The sequence below is a fragment of the Syngnathoides biaculeatus genome, chromosome 1 (assembly GCF_019802595.1).
Source record: "Syngnathoides biaculeatus isolate LvHL_M chromosome 1, ASM1980259v1, whole genome shotgun sequence".
NCBI classification, from domain to species: domain Eukaryota; kingdom Metazoa; phylum Chordata; class Actinopteri; order Syngnathiformes; family Syngnathidae; genus Syngnathoides; species Syngnathoides biaculeatus.
In genome coordinates, this window is record NC_084640.1 from 1,571,613 (window position 1) to 1,591,629 (window position 20,017).

A 20,017-nucleotide genomic window follows, 5' to 3' on the forward strand; every position below is an offset into this window, starting at 1 on the left:
ATAAATGAAGATACATTCCAAGCCTTTTGGCTTTCGTCATCTTTTCTCCTTTTTTTTTTCTACGGTGAGGATGCGGAGGCTGGCGACTTCCAGGAAATGGTACCGGGGTGCGCTTGTGCTGCCCGGGGAAGAGGACGCGCTGCTGGGAGGAGAAGCTAGCAAGAGCAACAGCCGTCAGCAGCTTCGAACAGCGCTTCAACAAGGTAGCCCAAACCCCACGGAAACACGCTTAATCGCCTATAAAATCGTTAAGAGCACGAGATGGTTGTCGCCGAACACTTTATCCAGTCGGTGAAGTTGTTTTATTTTTATTGTGATTTCATGTTTCGTGGCCGTTGACGGTCTGCGAGCTCGTTAGCGGAAGATTGGCTTGGCTCACCTCGGTTTCGAAATCTTTCTCAGCGGTTTCGCTTAGCTGACATTTTCAAAAAAAAATTACGTTCTCCTCTCTGCCAGGGAAGGAAGATGAGCGACGCCAACCCGCCCAAAGTAGAACTTTTCGTCAAGGTAAGGAAGATACTTTTTTTTTTTTTTTTGCCCCCCGAACAGCACGCAACATTGTGACGTGGGGTCCGCTGCATTAAGTGTAAACTAATTTGCTCGTTTTATTATTAAATATATTCACGTCGGTCTACAGTAAGGCAGACATGAACTAGGCGTGTGTTGGTGTCAGTCAGGAAGCCTTTGTTGACTAACTGGCTTTATAAACCACTAATCTTGTTTTAAGCACATTAACAGTAGACCTGAATCTATATTTAGAAGTACAGTACGCTGGCCACACGCTGTCATCACATTTTCATCTTTTGTATAACAGTCGTACACTCATATGTTCCGCACAAGTTTGCATAAAGATTCTTCTATGTGAACATGTGCTACACCCTCCACTTTTTTTCCCCCTCACCATGGAAGAAAGATCCTGTTGTAACTTCTCAGAATAATACTGCCACTTCAACTTCCTGACCGCCATTTCAGGGGTTGTTATTTATAGATTTAATAACTTTTGTCTTGAAATGTTCACTTGAAGCATTTAAACAAATGATGATATTGTGGCTGAAAGAAGTATTTAACACATCACCATGTTTTTTGACTAAATATATTTCCAAAATTGCTCTTGACATTTTCATCAGGTGTTGGGATCAACCCAAGTAATCCATAGATACAAAGAAAGTATAACAAATAAAGAGCAGAAATTCAGTTGTGGGTAACAATGTGATACAAATAAAGGTATTGGACACATGAAGAAAGGGAGGTGCAAAAGGCATGGAATGCTAACAGGGATACAAAAATGAACATCAAATGTTTAAATATTAATATCAGATGGTTGCGTTCTAATTGATGGTTTAGGAAAAGACCTTATTGTCAAGGTGTGAGTTGAGACACATGACTGGCTAGAGCCGAGAACTGTCTCAAAACCTTTGCAAAGTAACTGCTGCAAAACATATTGATGGCTTTTGTTACATGCGCAAATCTTAGCTTGTGAATGTTACAGTGAGCACAGTTGGGCCAGAACACATAAGGGGAAAGCCAACCATGCCACCATAGATTTGCCGTAATATGGTGCTCTTGGCAAGCTTTCAGAGGAGTGCAAAGAATAATCAGAAGAGCTGTCAGAGAGTCAAGTGAGAGCTTCAAAAAGACCCGGAATTTGCAGGTACTGTTGTCACAAGGAAGTCAGTGAATAATTAATGCACTCTGCCACCATGCAAAATCCCATTATTGGAGGGGGGAAGCATTAAAAAAAAAGATATATATATATATATATATATATATATATAATTTTTTTTTTTTTTTTTTTAAATCAAGCTGCAAGAATGGCCTAGCCATTCACCTGACTTAAAGAGTATTTCAGACACTGTAGATTATTATATTTGAGATGTTATCATGTTATGATTGGTATCAATTTATGTTGTTTTGCATATTAATTTTTAATAAAACACGATAAAGGATATGTTTCTTTATGACGTATCCTGCAAAGGGTCGCAGGCAGAAGGAAGTTTTCCAAGTGGATTATGGGCATGCGGCTGGACCCCAAATTGAAAAAAATGACTATGAACTGCTAAGCACGCACAAGACAGCAAGACAGAATTTTATTTTCCCTCACAAAGTCAGCACTAAGCGTTCAAAGATATTGGTGATATCTAAATGTTCACACCACACACTGATAACTTTAGCAAAGTAACCAAATAATGTGTCCACCATGCTCTTGCGTCTTTCTTTAACCTTTTGACTTTGATGTAGTGTTTCACCCGTGTGCTTCCGGATTGCAAATGAAAGGTGCTTGCTTGTACAAAGCAACCACCGGACATTTTAATCTCTCTTTAAGTAACTGCAAGGTTGAAGTGCAGAATGGGTCGCTCACAGGCACTTTAGTGCCATTAAAAAGATGGACCGATGGATGTTTTTAGAACACTTGTACAAAAAATATAAGCACTGAAATATCTGCTTTATTTTAAAAAAAGAGAAATGCTCAGTTTTGAGCGATGGGTCGCATTACAGAAATATATGAGACAATACGTTTCTGTTTTAGTTTGCAGTGATGGCTGCACTGGGCCATACTGAGAAGTGTAGTAATATTTTTTGGAACTTAGCATCAACAGAAAAGAAAACTACAGTAGGAGAAACGCATCAAAGCATAATGTAGTTTTAGGCGACATAAAATAACAAAAATATTGTTATCTCCATTTCCCTTTATCTTGAACTACTACACAATCCATCAGGTCAAATGTCAGCACAAATCAGCAAAAAGATGGAATGATCTTACAGTTGAAGCCACCCAGAGTATTAACTTGTCAGAATTTGATAAAGCTGACCAAAAAACTGTTGAGAAAACTGTTCAGCAGTTGAAACCAACAACGAGCTGTCTCGACTCAATACCATCTGACTTTTTCAAAACTATTGTGAAGTCAGTGCTACCTGATTTACAGCAAATAATCAATTGCTCACTTCCATCTAGCGAGTTTCCCAAACCTCTCAAAGTAGCTGCTGTAAAGCCTCTTTTAAAAAACAGAGCACTGGATGATTCCATGTTAGCAAGCTATAGACCCATCTCAAATCTCCCGTTCATAGCCAACATTCGTGAAAAAGTTATTTTTAATCAATTTAGCAATTTCTAGAATTTAAATGGACTTTTTGACAAATTTGAATCAGGTTTCCAAACTCATCACAGTACAGAATCTGCTCTTCTCAAAGTGCTAAATGAGACAAGGTTGAATACAGACTCAGGAAAGGTGTCAATTTTGGTCTTGTTGGATCTCAGTGCGGCTTTTGATAGATCACAATATACTGCTAAACAGGTTGGAAACGTGGGTAGGACTAAATGGAACGGTCCTTAAATGGTTTAGGTCCTACCTCGAGGAAGGGAGCTACTTTGGACCATTGGAGGTGCTCGGTCTCAGCAAATGGCAATGACCTATGGGGTCCCTCAAGGGTCTTGGAGCTCTCCTGTTCAGCCTGTATAGGCTACCCTTGAGTCAAATTCTTCAAAACCTTAATCTTGACTACTATAGCTATGCAGATGACACACAGTTATTTGTAGCAGTGTCTCCAGATGACTACAGTTCAATTGACGTGTTGTGCCACTGTCTAAATCACATAAATAACTTGATGACCCAACATTTTTTTTCAACTAAATCACAACAAAACTGAGACAATTATTTTTGGCAATAAAGAAAAGAGAATTGCTGTTAGTAAATACCTGGACTCTATCTTTAAAAGCCAAAGACCAAGTCCGAAACCTTGGTGTTCTGATTAATTCTGACTTGACTTTCAACAATCATATCAAATCAATCACAAAAACTGCCTTCTACCATCTGAAAAACATATCTAGAGTCAAGTCTTGTATGTGTCAAGCAGACCAGGAAAAGCTCATCCATGCTTTTATCTCAAGTAGACTTACTGTAATGGTCTTCTGACTGGACTCTCCAAAAAGAGTATTAAACAGCTGCAGCTCATTCAGAACGCTGAAGCTCACGTTCTGACCAAAACAAAGCGGTCAGAGCATATAACTCCATTCCTAAAGTCCTTGCACTGGCTTCCAGTCAGCGTTAGAGTAGATTTTAAAGTTCTGCTACGGGTCTATAAATCACGACATGATTTAGGTCCTGAATACATGAAAGAAATGCTTACGGAATACAAACCCAGCGGAGCTCTGAGATCGACTGACTCAGGTCAAATAGTGCAGCGCAGAGTCCAAAACAAACATGGTGAAGCAGCATTTAGCTATTATGCTGCGCACAAATGGAATAAGTTGCCGACAGAGTAGAGGTCAGCCCCAAGTGGGAATGCTTATAAATCCAGGTTGAAAACTCTTTTTTTTTTTTTTTTTTCTCTCATGCCTTTTAGAATATATCCACGTTTTGATCATATTACTTGCACTGTATGCAATTTTAATTGTCTTTTTAAAATTATTTTATTAACATTTTGTCATTTTTATTGATTTTATCCTGTTTTAAATGTTTTATCTCTTTGTTTTCACATGCCTTTTTCATGTAAAGTACATTGAGTTACCTCGTGTGTGAAATGCGCTATACAAATAAATTTGCTTTGCTTACTACTGCACATTTTCTGAATGAAAATACAAAAAAAAAAATGTTGTAACACCGATTGTCCCAGATATGTTTTCGGGGAGGAATGTGAATTGCAAATACGAGACATATATTTTATTTTTTTGAGTGTAACATGCCAGCAAACACGACTGTATGCGCACAATCAAGGAGATGATGACTGTCAAATCTGAAATAGCGCATCACTGCCCTCTACAGGTGGTTGTGGTTGCTACGTGAGCGCCTCCACCACCACTTTCTGTGAACACGTATTAATACTTGTGTGGCATTGAACAATTGTATTCTTAAGATATGTAGTTTTATGTTTTTCACACTAAATGAGGAAAACGATTGCACACATAATTACATGTATAGTATTATCAACCTAGGAGGGCTGGCAGTGAATTGGTTACATGAAATAGGACGATCACCGAGGCGAAGAAAATTCCTCAAACATTTTTTGTATTCAAAGTACTCGAAACATTTAAGTATTTGCTCCAGCCACTCTGTGCCCATAACCCGTTTGTATTCTGTTTTGCAGGCAGGGAGTGATGGCCAGAGCATTGGCAACTGTCCCTTCTCTCAGCGCCTCTTCATGGTGTTGTGGCTAAAGGGAGTCACGTTCGACGTCACCACAGTGGACATGAAAAGGTAGAATTTTATGATTTCAAGCCCCATTGTGTGCTGTTGGGTTTTTAAAGCAGACGCATTTACATTTCAAACGAGAAACGCTTCCTTCCCAGGATTGATCATATATTGGGTTCTTTCTTCATGTCGTCCACCAAAAGGAAGCCGGACATCTTGAACGACCTGGCTCCGGGTTCCCAACCGCCTTTCCTGTTGTATGGCAGCGAGGTGAAAACCGACACCAACAAGATTGAGGAGTTCCTGGAGGATAATCTGTGCCCCCCAAAGTAGTGCACTGCATTCATTCAGCTATTCCTGAGATGTGGTAGCATACTTTTTATTTTAGACAAGGACTCTTTGTCGCTTAGGTATCCTCGCCTGGCAGCTCGTAACCCTGAGTCCAACACGGCGGGAATGGATGTCTTTTCCAAGTTCTCAGCTTACATCAAGAACTCCAACCCTCAGACCAATGAGAGTGAGTACAACAAAATCGTAAAGACACTTAATCGGTATTTGATGGAGAAATACTGAATTCACGCATCCCACTTTTTTTCACTGCGTATGTGCCATAAAAGAGCAAAAACACAGCCAGGTTGGAATTATAAGGTCACTTCAAAAGAAACCGTTTTGGAATGCACCTTGGCAAAACGTGTTATTAGGATTGGGGGGGGTCAAGACCTGGGTTTATCAGTAGATGCTTACATTTTTTGCGATTCCCATCAAGTCCTGTCAGGTGAGAGTAAATTTCACTATTAATCACGTGATTGGGCACAAAAACTTCCCGGTAGTCGCTGGAAGTGGGAACTATGAAAACAAAGTGACCGGGAGTAAAAAAAAAAAAAAAAAACATGACGGGAGTCACTTCACTCCCCAGTGACTTTTCAAATATTCATCCATCCACTATCCAAGCTGCTTATCATCACAAGAGTCTCGGGGGAGATGGAGCCTATCCCAGCTATCTTAAGGCAATGTTAAGGGAAGCCAATCACAAACCTAATTTCATGTGATGTGTGGAATGACAGCTGAATTCAGCCAAGGACAAAGGAAGCACGCAATTCTTACACAGCAGTGAATTTAGAAATGTCATAATAGAATTCGACGGCTTTCGTGGCAAAGAAATTAATAAATTGCCTTCCAGATGTTGAGCAGTGCAGATTGTGATTATTCATTAATCCTTTGTAATCGCTTATGCTCACTAAGGTTCGGGATACTTCCGAAACTGGTCGCCAGCCAGAAGTGCTCATGTAAACAAACATTTGTACTCACTTTCAAACCAATGGACAATTTAGAGTTTTCAATTAAACTTTTTAAACTTCACACAGGTGGAGCCGGGATTTGGACCCCGGTCCTCAGAACTCTGCCGCAGACGTGCTAAAACCAGTCTTCCACTGTTCTACCAGATTGTGATTAATTAATAATAAATTGTGATCTTTGTTTTTTAACCATCTGTATTGCTGATTCAGTTAAGATATATGTGCGTTATTTTTGTTTGAAAATCTGGACAGTGTTTAAATGTTCTGATGAGTTGTTAAATTTTTTTTTTTTTTTTTTTTTTTATAAAACCGTTAATTCAGTGCTACAGTGACTAAGGCACACTTGGTGCGACCCCACCTAATGTATATTTTAAACAGAGGTGACTGGGAGTAAAAAGAAAAAAAAAGTGTCACCTATGAACGATTTCAAAATGCAGGTTTTTGGCATGCGTTTTGAAGCCAGAGCCTGGAGGGAAACCACACACACACAAGCACAAGGAGAAAATTTAAACTCGGCACAGGAAGGCCTGAGATGAGATCGGAACCAAGAACTTCTTGACTCTAAGGCAGACATGCAAACCACGGGCACATCGTACTGCTAGTCATGTTCAAAACATTATTACAATGTGATCCAAGTAAAAGTGATGATTGAACTGCTTCCAGTGGGATGTTTATTCACATTGCACATTTCACTTTGTGTACACACTTGTACACAGATCTCGAGAAAGGCCTTCTGAAAGCTCTGAAGAAACTGGATGACTACCTCGCCTCGCCGCTTCCTGACGAGATTGATGAAAATAGCGCAGATGAGGTCATTTCCTCGACCCGCCCCTTCCTCGACGGGCAAGATCTTACACTTGCTGACTGCAACTTGCTGCCAAAGCTCCACATTGTCAAGGTAACGCGCCTTAGGTCTTCCGTGACCCTTTACTGGGAGCAATTCATTTTTGGGTGTTTTTTTTTTTTTTCTGAAATGGATGGCATCATTTTTACACACATTGGTCCTGGTACTCAGGGCGATTGACAAAGGTCTGCAGTCCCTTATCCAATCGGGACGCAGTACACAATGCACATTCATACGCAATTAAAAAAAAAATTACTCCCTTAAAAATTTTTTTTTTTTTTTAAATTTCCCTATAGGTTGTGTGTTTAAAATACCGCAAATTCAGCATCCCTCAGTCTCTGTCCAACCTGTGGAGGTACCTAAACGCAGCATATGCCCGGGACGAGTTTGCCTCCACCTGCCCCATCGACGAAGAGATCCACATGGCTTATTCTTCCGTTGCCAAAGTTCTCAAGTAGGCTTTGGGAAACAGTTGCTTGACGTTCATCATCAATTGAACGAGTAGAAGTGTACAAACAAGCAAAACAACAGCACATACATTATCGGAGTTACTTAGAATTGCTTTGCCAAGTCATACTGCTCTTATTTCTGTGTTTATTGTATTAGATATAAAAAAAAGGAAGCACATACCAGATGGAAAAACTTATTGAGACATCCATTGTCCATAATTTAATAAGTCAAAGCTTTTGTTCCTTCATGTTTGTGCCTCAGTGTCCACAGCAAGGTCTATTAACGGCAGTCTTAGGTGCAGCTGGTGTGAAAGAACTTGAGTAGCCCACAAAGTTCCCAAAATGTATCAAAAATCTCATAGGAAGTCAAATCATTCAATTCTTTTTGTCCTGAATGTGCAGCTGCCAGGTGTCCCAATACTTTGTCGTCAAATTGTAATTAGAAATGCAAACCTAATAACCAATATGCAGTCACCACATTTGGAAAAAAATACTCGCTTGCTTGTTTTCTCATAACTAAATACAGTTGTGTTGGATATGTTCCACACATACCCACAACTGGTGACAATATGCATAATAGATAATTTTTTATAAAGTTTTACCCATCCCACATGGTTTAAACATTTTTAAACCTATTAAATTATACTCAAAGGTATTGCTTTCTGCCTGTTCTCACTTGCTTCAAGCTGTTTGTCACTGCTAGTGGACGTTTATTGTAAAGCTGACACATAAAAAATAATTAAACGTTATAGATACCAAAATGTTCAACTTAATCGTGTTATTAGGTCCAACGAAAGCTAGCTTGATGTTACCATTAATTACATCGATGCAAAACGCCATAGGCGGGCTAACAAAAGTTTCCAAAGACATTATGGTAATTATAAAACTCCATACAACTGCTACATAAATAGATTTGTATATATTCAAATAGATACCAAATTAAATAATAAGTTTAGTTGAGGCCCTTCTCTTCCTTTTATTTTTAATCTTAATTATGCTGCATCTCTTTTAAGTAGACACCAGTACTGCCCGGCCTGTATACTATAAAAACCTACACAAAATATATATATTTTTTAAAATATAGCATATAGTTGAGAGTGGGAACGATGATATGCAAATTACAGCGGTGGGGGTTTACTGTGCACACTGTACATGTCGTTCATACTTCTGGGAGAATATACAGTCCAGATACAAAGCTGCCAAATCAGGTCAAACCTTGTTCGAGTTTGACGCTCATCTTTTCTTTTAAATCTTATTTGCTAGGAGGCAAGCATGCCAGCACTAGCTTTCATATTTGCCGTTCCCATTTCTTATTCTGTGATGCAACAAGGGCTGTTCCATTTGAAATACAAAAGGGGTTTCCCTGTTGTAGCGCACAATGGGGAGGAAGGAAGGGAATGCAGACTCATTTGGAGGACACAAAAGACAGGAAACTATTTCAAGAGCTCGAATCTTTTGAAACGTTTTCCACTCACGCAGTTGTAAAGGACTGTTTTGGGGTAATCTCCTCCCGAAAAGGAGGAGCAAGCTCTTACTTGTCTCACATGTTGAAAATGTCCTATTTTCTATGATGATGCTATATTGAATGCTTTTTCGTAGACACACGCATACACAGGATGGGAGAGGCATAGCACCCCAAAGCAACTGCAGGTTCGATGCTTTGCTCAAGAGCACCCCAATTGGCACAGCCATCCAATCTTGCTCCAGCAACCAGCTCAGCCAACACTTTCCTTAGCTTAAATTTGGAATGCATTTTGTTGTATTCTCCGGTTCTGAACCACAGATGACAACATACAATTTTCCTCATCATGTTATGACTCCAAATGTCAACTTACGTTGTAACATTACAACTTTATTTTCATTGAAAATGTGACTCTTCCTCCTAACTTTCTTGCTTTAGTGTTAAAAAATGACAGGTTTTCTATCATTTCATGTTGAGCTTATACAAAACGGCAAATGATTTTACTCATGCAACTTTTCTTTAATACGTGTTAATTTTTTTAGTGCGGCCCTCACCCTCCTGCATTAGAATTAAATTCAGCAGTTAGCAGGGGTCACTGAAGCATTTTGTGTCACGTTACTTATACTGGGGAAATGCAACAGGAAGTTGATTTTGTTGCAACTAAAAATAATTGTGAGTTGAAAGATAAGCTTGACTGTGCACTTAATGTCTACAAGTCGAGGAGATGTGCAGAAGAAGTGTGTGATCTGTAGGACAGGCTCACCATTAAGTAGTTTTGTAAAAAGAAAAAAAAAGTCTCTTGGGCTGTGCTGTGTAAATCGGGCATTTGAACCCTGATGCAAATTATGGAGTGGACCATGGAGTTTTCACAAAAGGGTGGTCGAGGATTAGTTTGTTCACATTTATGGAGAAGAAGGGACTCAAGAGTTGATAGGTGCACTATACAGTATGCCACAGGCGTGTCAAGCTCATTTTTCTCGCAGTCCACATTGTAGTTCCATTTTCCTTCAGAGGGCCGTGATGACTGTGACACCAGAAAAATCTTGAACCGCCTCATCATATTTACACAAAATTTATGAACTACTTTTGTAATCAGAAATCAAGGGTAATGGGTTTTGTTGTTTGGTAACACAAAAATGCTTGCAATAACGCAACGTTATCATTTATATGATATGACTATTTGAAATTTTTATACAGATTTTAACAAAAAATCATGGAAGTTGATACAGGTGATTTGCCTCGGAGGGCCACATAAAATCATGCGGCGGGCCGGATCTGGGGACCTGGGGCTTGAGTTTGACACCTGTGGTATATCGTATTTCAATTACTGTTTGATCCCCTCATGTTGAGATCGCACTGTTGGTTTTGCCGAAAAGGACTTGACTAAAACGTATTGGGGGGGTAATTGAGTCCACACGTTACCAGTTACAGTGACCTGGAAAGTGACTTGAGTGTGAACTGAACACGCTATAATAGTTAGAATACGCCTTGTTTAGCTGTAGAAGTACTTTGTCTTGTTGTTCTTGATTAATTTACTATACGGCGCTCTGCTTCATTAGATATTGACGACTTTCTGGAATTCAAACGTAATTGAATGAAAGTTCTGTCCGGTGTCTAATATAATCTAATGTCTGACAGATGAAGTTAAATCAAGGACAAAAAAAAAAAAAAATCCAACCACCTTAAGTGCAATTTAAGAATTAAAAAAAAAATTTTTTCTTCTGTGCTTTCAACACAAAACATGTCTATTTTGTTACACAACTGAAATTGGGGAAGTAAAACCCTCCTTTCAAAATAAAAAAAGGAAGAGAAGATTTAAGTTTTACTTGACTGAAATGTTTCCTCAATGAATCAGTCAAAGGGAGAGTGTCTTAAAAAATTTCAGGACCACATTTTAGTAATTTTGTTACGTACTGTAGAGTTCAATCCAGTTCCAGGGAGCTACCTATTCAAAATGTTACTTTTTGTTTTCACCTCTCTTTGAACTTTTTCTCTCATTGCAATACACGTTATTTTGTCATACTTAACTTTTCATCTTGTTACTTAGACTATTGTAGACTTTTTTTTTTTTTCAAGAATTTGTTTTTGTGCTATGACTTTCATTTTTGTCCACAAAACGGAACATTAAGTATATTGAAAGAATTGGGATACATTCAATGTAATGGCATAACCTTTCATTCCACATTGACTTTTATACTTCCAAAGCCACATTTCATTGGTGCATTTGTTTAAATACACACCCAATAAAATTGTCTTCACAAAAGAGTCGTATATGATTTTTTTTTTATGCATTTACTGTCTTGCATGTTCATGTTAACACTAGGCACGGTTGAGAAACAAAATTACTTTGGTTCATTACAAAAAAAGGGCTAGCTACAAGTGGTAAATAAAGCAATCAGGCTGAGGCAGAAATGCTCTTTTTTTATGAGGAAAAAAAAAAAATTGCCACTAGGACAAGGGTTCTCAATTATTTCAGGTCCAATGAGCCTGTACTGGGGAGAATTTTTTTCCTACTCCCTTCATAATACACTGACTAAACATAACTACCATGTACCATAATTCCCGGCCTACAGCGCGCACCCGATTTAAGCCTCCCCCAGTACATTTGTAAAGGAAATACCATTTTGTACATACATACGCTGTAGCTGTGTAAAATCCGCAAGTGCCCACATTGAAACACGAGCTATTTACAAAGACGGTATACAGAGTTTAATGCTAGGGGTGCCGTGCTAACAGGGCCGGTTAAAATAAAAAAAACACCGGTAAAAATCACTGAGACACGGCAGTAACAGGCTAGCGCAGCACTAACAGCGCCAGACCGGTAAAAGTCACTTCCTCGGCACATATATTCCACCAGTCACACTCTTACCTTTTCAGCTCGAGTGCTCCCTTGCGGCCGTTGGAAAAAAACGCACAAATTAGCCGTGTCACCTCATAAATCGCAGGGTTGAAAGTGTGTGGAAAAAAGTAGTGGTTTCTAGGCCGGAAATTATGGTACGTCCCAAAATCCCGTGGAATTTTTTTCAAACCTGTTTAATAGAAAGAAAGTCAACCAAGTTGAATGAACTTCAGCATTTATCCATGGTTGCTTGCTGACATGCGCTGCTTAAAAATGGCTGTGGCTATAGAAATTACTGTATGAAAACCCAGTTGTACTGTTCTAGCATTTTTTTTTTGTTCAAAGCGACTCACTAGTTTAATTCCTGCTAAGAAACAACACAAGCAAATATTCACGTAGTTTGGCAAACGGCATACAGTGAAAGAAATCACGAGCATGGGCAAACTATTAAGAAAGCTAGAAATGCTGTATTCATGCAGGGATGTCAGATTTATGTGATTCGGTCAATTACATAAATAACAGAAAATCGCAGACAAATGTTCGCACACGCGTTCACACGTACAGGCAATTTTGAGTCTTCACTTAACCTACCATGGATGTTTTGGGGATGTGGGAGGAAACCCGAAACCTGAGTCTCCGGAGAAAACCCGTCCAGATACAGGGAGAAGATGCGAACTCTACACAGGCGAGGCTGGATTTCAGCCCGAGTCCTCAGAACTGTGAAGCGGGTACATCTAGTTCCAACACAATTCATTCATTATAAATTATTTTGCAGACCCCAAGGTTATAGCTCATGGACCCCAGCCTGAGAACCACTATCTAGTATTGTAATATAGTTAGATATCACAGGAGTGTACCACCACGCAGGGAGTTTCAGCCCTCAGGCCAGCAGGAGGCCGAGCACAAGTGGCAGGCAGAGCGCTGCTCCTCCCCACTTGGCGGTACTGAGAGACGACGCCCCGTTGCACAGGTCGTCGTCGCAGCACACGTTGCTGAAGTTGAAAAACAGGCCGCTGGCGTATTTCTGCCCGCTCACACCACACTGGGACGGAGCAGCGCAGCTCTTCTCGTACATGGTTATTTGAAGTGCGCCTATGGACGCAGAAGCGGAAAAACAACTTTAATTTCATTGTTGTTGACTTAAAGGTCAAGTGTCATCCCGATAAACATTCTAAAATAGATATTGAAATGAAAAATACATATAACATTCACTTCAATGTCAATTATGAATACCAATAACAATCGATGGAGAGCAATAAGCAGAAAATGTTTCTTGAAATTGCTTTATCTGAACTTTATTTTTTTGAAAGATCAAAGTGGGAAATTGAGATTTTGATGGCGCAGTGTTTTAAGCATGTTTCCCTCACAGTTCTGCAGGTTTGGTGTTGGAATCTCGGTTCCATTGCTACAATGTCAAATATTATTTGTGATTGCTGCAGATGATTGTTTGACACTGTCTCATGCGTCATCACATAAAAAATAAGTATAATCATCCTCGTCAAAGTCCTTGTAAGGTCATTTACAGAAGTATGTAAAAACATCCAGAAGACTGCAAAGTCAGATTGGAATGTGTACTTTAACCGAATTACGAACCGAATTAAGACAAGGAAATGGATTTACACTTCATAAGTTTCCAAGAGACCCGCTTCATGGTGAAAAATGGATTCCACGGGTGCAAAGGACGAGAGCTTTGTTCCAAATGATAGGTAGGTGTGTATACAGCTACTAAAAAAAAAATTATAGTTTGGGACAGACCACGTAATCGGTCTCTCATAACGTAACAAAAATCCGCGTACGTATGATTGGCGTGCTAAGTGTGTCGATGTGTACATCGTTCGGCTTCCGCATCGGCTCGCCAGTGAAGGCTGCTGCGTCGGCTTGCGGGCGGCGGCGGCTATGAACAACGCTGCCGACAATGGCGCACTCAGCCGTGTGACCAGCGGACGCGGCTTCAGCTGGAGTGGCTCATTTTTGGCGCCAAGGTGGCTCATCAGCCGGGCCGGGCCGCGCCGCTTTACAGCGTTGTCGTTGCACGCAATTGTGCCATTGCCGTCAGCGTTGTTCATAGCCGCTGCCATCCGCGAGCCGACGTAGCAGCCTTCGCCGGCGAGTCCGACGCGGAAGCCGTCCGATGCAAACATCGACACATTTAGCACGCCAATCATACATACGCGGATCTTTTGTTTCGTTATGAGAGACCGATTACGTGGTCTGCCCCAAACTATTATTTTTTTTAGTAGCCGTATACACACGTACCTGTCATTTGGAACGGACAAAGCTCTTGTCGTTTGCACCCGTGCAATCCATTTTTCACGACGAAGCGGGTCTCTTGGAAACTTATGAAGGGTAAATCCATCCTCCCAAGTGTTCGAGCAACATCCAGCAATGCAACGAGCCGACATTTTGGCTAACACGAAGGGACAACGAGCTACCTTCCCGCAGGTAAAACTAATAGAAACAAACGAGTTTGCTGGAGGGCAGTCCTGCCCAGTACGTCACTTCCTGCTTCTTCTCTGGGAAAAAAATATCCCTCGACAGGATTTTCCTGGTGGGGGTTACAAAAACCCATATACATCAAAATCATGTCTTGTGGTGAAAAAACGGATGGGTCCATACCGGCTGCCATTTTTTCATTAATAACATACTAAAAATCATGACACTTTAAGCACTGATAGTGAAATAAAACTTTGCATGTTTTTCCTGTGCTTTTGTTTGGGTTTCATTTAGCTTGCTCCTACAACCCAAAAATCAGGCAAAACTCAGAGTACATGTTAGCAGGTATAATTTTGCAACATCACAGAAAATGTTTATATTCAATTCCACTTTGTGGGAAACTCCACACGTGGCTTTTCCACTAATAGGAAGAATTCACATTACAAGCGCCGAGCCATCCCTTTCAATACCAAGATGGTACTTAGTACTTAGCTCAGCAGTACAATGAAGTCAATATTTTCCCAATGCAGCTTGTTGGAGTCTTTGCACAATGAATCTTTGTTCCTGGTTGTGTGACAATAGCTGTGCATATTTTACACACCCACAAACACAAACACGCACCTCGTCTTGCTGTTGCGACGCTGGACAGGCAGCGGTGCCCATCAGTGCACGTCTCGGGAAACTTAAAGCAGTCCAGAGGAGAAATGGCGGGAAATACGCAGGTATAACACTTCAAACAAGCTTGGGGGTGAAAGACAAAAAACAGAAAGCGTGGATCGCCAGAATGTTAAGAATTTTTTTTTCGGTAATCCATCCATCCATTTCCATAGCTGCTTATCCTCACAAGGGTCGCGGGGAGTGCTGGAGCCTATCCCAGCTGTCAACGGGCAGGAGGCGGGGTACACCCTGAACTGATCGCCAGCCAATCGCAGGGCACATAGAGACAAACAGCTGCACTCACAATCACACCTAGGGGCAATTTAGAGTGTCCAATTATTGTTGCATGTTTTTTGGGATGTGGGAGGAAACTGGAATGCCTGGCAAAAAACCCACGCAGGCATGGGGAGAGCATGCAAAAGCCACACAGGCAGGTCCGGGATTGAACCCGGGACCCCAGAACTGTGAGGCCAACGCTTTACCAGCTGACCCACCGTGCCACCTTTTTTTTTCTAATCACAAAGGAAAATTGAACAACAGATCCATACCATTTGAAGATATTGTACATGGTTTGCATTGGTCAATGATAATATACAAATGTGATGGATGAAGTTTCTGCAAACTGATGAAGTACTTCAGGAGAGACAAATGTGGTCGTACAAGTGTGCACACCCACTTAGAAGTGGGATGTACCTGTTCAGATTTAAATTTACGTCAAAAGGAAGTCAGGGCGCACCTGCCGCCATGTACAGTGCCTTGGATTAAGTTCTATTATGTTTGGTGATTATGTTCTAGTAGGCTTTTCCTGACAATGTTTTATTTTATTTGTGCTTTCTAGCAGTAGCCAAAAGTCTGCTGCGATATTGAACTATATATATTAATAATTCCCTCCTCCTTACCTGAGGTCCCAGTTCCAGCTAAATAAAAACACCCCCAAAGTACGACCGTACTCCTGTAACACTTGAAGAAGTTTAAATCTTTTTTTTTGGAATTTTTGCTCAACCTTGGTTTCAAATACAAAATACATTTTTCCACGTGTTTTGTCAGATTTTGCTGCAATTTAACGAAGCCAAGGTTGAACTTGGTATATAATTAAAAGAACAATAACACAAAATAAAGCATTACTTTTATTTAGATATTTTGTAAAGATATAAACTGTGGAAATAAGAGTAAACAACCATTAAAGTTACTTCTCCATCACTGGATTTTTTTTTAAAGGAATAAATGTCACAATTAATTACTTCGGTTAAATGTGTGTGTGTTGTTTGTTTGTTTGTTTTACTTACTTGCCAAGGGAAGACAGAAGAGTAGCAAGAGAAGCCGCGAGGCAGACATGATGCGTCCTTCCAGTTCCAGTCCAACGACTGCCTCTCGTGTGTCGCGTTGAACGTCCGCAGCATCTTACCAATTACTCACAATTCAATTTGGCCTCCTTGTTGAAGTACGCACGCCTCCTTTTTATTATTATTCCCAGTCCTTCTCATGTGCGTACAGAAACATGGCAGCAGCGGTGTATCGATCAAATATTATATTAATAAAATAACGAGACAAATTTTTAAAAAATGTGCTCGGCAGATAAAAGGGGGAGAAACTGCGACGTTTCTGTAACGTTTTTTCGGAGCTGGTAGATGGCCGTAAGAGTACACGCGCAAACGAAAACAAAACAAAGTATACGTAAATATGTAAAGACGGGCAGGATGCCACCACGTCCGCCATATTGGGTGGGTCAGCTCTACGCAGGAAACCGTCATTAACGACAGTCTACAAAGTGCACAAAGTTAAACCGTCTCACCCTTTCACAAACACAATAAAATATTTTGGAAACAGATGGGCTCCCAACCAATGTATGTAACTTTAAAAGAGATGATTAGTCCTTACATGTTTGGATGTAGGTCACTCGATTTGTCTATAATCACAAGTTTGACATATTAGTTTCCTCAATAAAGAGCACTAAACCTTGCATTTAACTGATTTTGAAGAATTATTTTGATCTACGGAGATTTATGTCACTTTAATTATTAATACCAATAACAACAATCGGTGGAGAGCAATAAGCAGAAAATGTTTGTTGAAATTGCTTTATCTGCACTTTATTTTTTGGAAAGATCAAAGTGGGAAATTGAGATTTTGATGGCGCAGTGTTTTAAGCATGTTTGCCTCACAGTTCTGCAGGTTTGGTGTTGGAATCTCGGTTCATTGCAGAAAGTTTGGTATTACATGTTTTTTTTATTGTCTTTTGAAACTTCATGTTGATCTTTGTTCCAAAGTACCAGATAAAATAATCAATTAGAGAATACAACACTGCTCCCCAAAATAAATAATCGATGCATTGCACAAACTTTCCATCTTCCATTGCTACAATGTCAAATATTATTTGTGATTGCTTCAAATGATTGTTTGACACTGTCTCATGCGTCATCACATAAAAAATAAGTATAAACATCCTCGTCAAAGTCCTTGTAAGGTCATTTACAGAAGTATGTAAAAACATCCAGAAGACTGCAAAATCAGATTGGAATGTGTACTTTAACCGAATTACCCTTGCGTTGTAATGGAAGACGTGAGGACAGCACATTGGACCGTCTGCTGACATGAAGTCTTGTGATGACACCAGTCAAGAAACGGTTCACTAGTTAATTATCTGTATGGATGAGCAGCACAGGATAACATAATGTTTTGCAAAAATATCAGCGTAAAATTGTTTGGCATGAGGATCAATCAATTGTTTTCCTTTGGAAAATGCTAATAGTTGCAGCAGGAGTAGTTCTATATACTGGATAAAGCTTCTTTCGGCTTGTCCCTTACAGGGTCACCACAGCGTATCATCTCAGATGAACGTACATATATGTTTGGCACAATTTTTACGCCGGATGCCCTTCTCAGGGAGTGGAGGCGAGGCCCCAGTGGGATAGGAACCCACAACCCTTGGTTTATCAAACCAGTGCTCTAACTACTGAGCCTCCAGTTCTATGTACTGGATGTTTGACCTTATTCAGTTCGATAAATATAGTGATATGTCCTTCTGACCTTCTCTGTACCTCATCAACATCCTCAAGGCAAATAATGGATACTTGGTACTCTTCTTTGATGTGAAACCGTAGTGTTGCCTGCAAATACTTCTTTCCTGAGTGTAGCCTCCACTACTCTTTTCCATATCTTCATTGTGTTTCATCAACTTCATTCCTCGATGAGTACAATACTACACATAAACCTCTTGTTCTGAAAAATGGGGAAGTTCCCCTCCATTCCTGTTAGTTTCTTGCCTTCATCAAAACGTTTTTCAAGAAGTAACTACTGTGCACATGTCTATGACTATCATGGGAAGTAGGATTTAAACTGTCATACAAGGGTAGCAAGAATTTGACTGCTGCTTTATAAGAAAACAAACGGGACAAACAAGCAAACAAAAAATTTCCAAGACCCGACAGACATAATGGAAGGGGGACCGGAAGACTAATGCAGAGCAACGCTGCCACCTTGTGGGATTTTATGAGTATTGCTAACCGTAGTATTGGGGCAGACCTGTGGGGGGCAAAGCATGGTGCCAAAGGGCATCCAAATTGTCAGGAAATACAAAGAGAAGAAGCATCCATCCATCCATCCATCCATCATTTTCTGAACCACTTATCCTCACCAGGGTCATGGATGACCCCATCTCCGTCCCCATTTATTACACGTGACACATTCCTGACCCACCTGCGAGATGTGAAAATCTGCAATACGCAAAGACCATACAAAAACACTTCGTGTTCTTCTCTCTGTTCAAGTTTACTGTAAAACTGCCTCATAACATCCATCCACCCATTTTCTTAGCCGCTTATCCACACAAGGGTCGCGAGGAGTGCTGGAGCGTAGCCCAGCTGTCAACAGGAAGGAGGCGGGGTACACCCTGAACTGCTTACCAACCAATTGCAGGGCACATTGAGACAAACAGCCGCAGTCACAATCACACTTAGGGGCAATTTAGAGTGTCCTATTAACATTGCATGTTTTTGGGATGTGGGAGGAAACCGGAATGCCCAGAGAAAACCCACGTAGGCATGGGGAGAACATGCAAACTCCACACAGGCAGGGCCGGGATTGAACCCGGGCCCTCAGAACCATGAGACCGACGCTTTCCAGCTGATCACCAATCCATCGTGCCACCATAACATTAGAGACTGAAACATTATATATTTAAACATTGTAATAGTCTAAGCAATGTGTCAGCAATGTCCACTAGCCCAATGCTAACCTGTAATGTGAAACATCATAGACAGGCTAATGGGAATGAGAATGGATTTTACGGTAATTTGTAAATCTTCAAACAACTGTTACTGTCACAAAAATGGAGCAGCAACACATACAAACAACATACAGCAACACTCACAGGTATGTACTGCCATCTTCCCTCCATATTTTAATTGAAGGATCAGTGGTGTTGTTGTTTATGTGTTTATGTCGATGTTTGGCTGGCTCTTAGTAGACAGATGGCGTTCTTTAATCCTGTCTGTGTCCTCTCCTTGTCGTCTTTCATGCACCCCCATGCATGTGCCCCCTTAGTCACTCTTTTCCCTTCTGCCTTTCCACCACTTTATGAGCCCTTTTTTAAATTAATATTCCAAATCACTGATTTATGTCTTTGTGCTGCTGCAGTAATTCAAAACAATCACAACGGAATGTTGTACTACTGCATATGTCAACAAAGAATATCTCCACCCACCCAGTCTCAACTGCCAAAATAAAATGGAAACATAATTCATGTACTTGTTATCAAAAGTGACTCCACAAATAAAATGTAAACATAATCATTGAAGTTTTTCTTGGTAAAAATAACACCTGACATGCTTATTTTCCTCAAGCTTGGAATTGTGCAACATGTTTATCAAATAGCACCATTTGACCCATTTAGGTGAAGCTTAAAAGATTATTT

At 40.3% G+C, this 20,017-nt stretch overlaps 2 protein-coding genes across 4 annotated transcripts; one reads left to right on the top strand and one right to left on the bottom strand.

Moving 5' to 3' along the window:
• Window positions 1–66: 66 nt before the first annotated feature.
• On the top strand, window positions 67–10,916 carry clic1 (chloride intracellular channel 1). Of its 2 annotated transcripts, XM_061819540.1 has the most exons (8): window positions 68–203; window positions 457–507; window positions 5,083–5,192; window positions 5,330–5,455; window positions 5,537–5,643; window positions 7,138–7,319; window positions 7,562–7,719; window positions 9,314–10,916. In XM_061819540.1, exons 2-8 carry the CDS (start codon window positions 466–468, stop codon window positions 9,447–9,449), a joined length of 861 nt encoding a protein of 286 aa, XP_061675524.1. In that variant the 5' UTR covers window positions 68–203; window positions 457–465; the 3' UTR covers window positions 9,450–10,916. The 2 variants fall into 2 exon arrangements, with proteins under 2 accessions (XP_061675606.1, XP_061675524.1); XM_061819622.1 differs by lacking the exon at window positions 7,562–7,719 and having other exon boundaries at window positions 67–203.
• On the bottom strand, window positions 10,777–19,722 carry lypc (ly6 domain containing, pigment cell). 2 transcript variants are annotated; one of them, XM_061819758.1, is made up of 3 exons: window positions 16,392–19,722; window positions 15,070–15,130; window positions 10,777–13,107 (listed from the first exon to the last, which is right to left on the bottom strand). In XM_061819758.1, the coding sequence occupies exons 1-3, from the start codon at window positions 16,503–16,505 to the stop codon at window positions 12,896–12,898; spliced, it is 387 nt and encodes a 128-aa protein (XP_061675742.1). In that variant the 5' UTR covers window positions 16,506–19,722; the 3' UTR covers window positions 10,777–12,895. The 2 variants fall into 2 exon arrangements, with proteins under 2 accessions (XP_061675742.1, XP_061675831.1); XM_061819847.1 differs by having other exon boundaries at window positions 15,070–15,189; window positions 16,392–19,718.
• Between the last annotated feature and the right edge of the window lie 295 nt (window positions 19,723–20,017).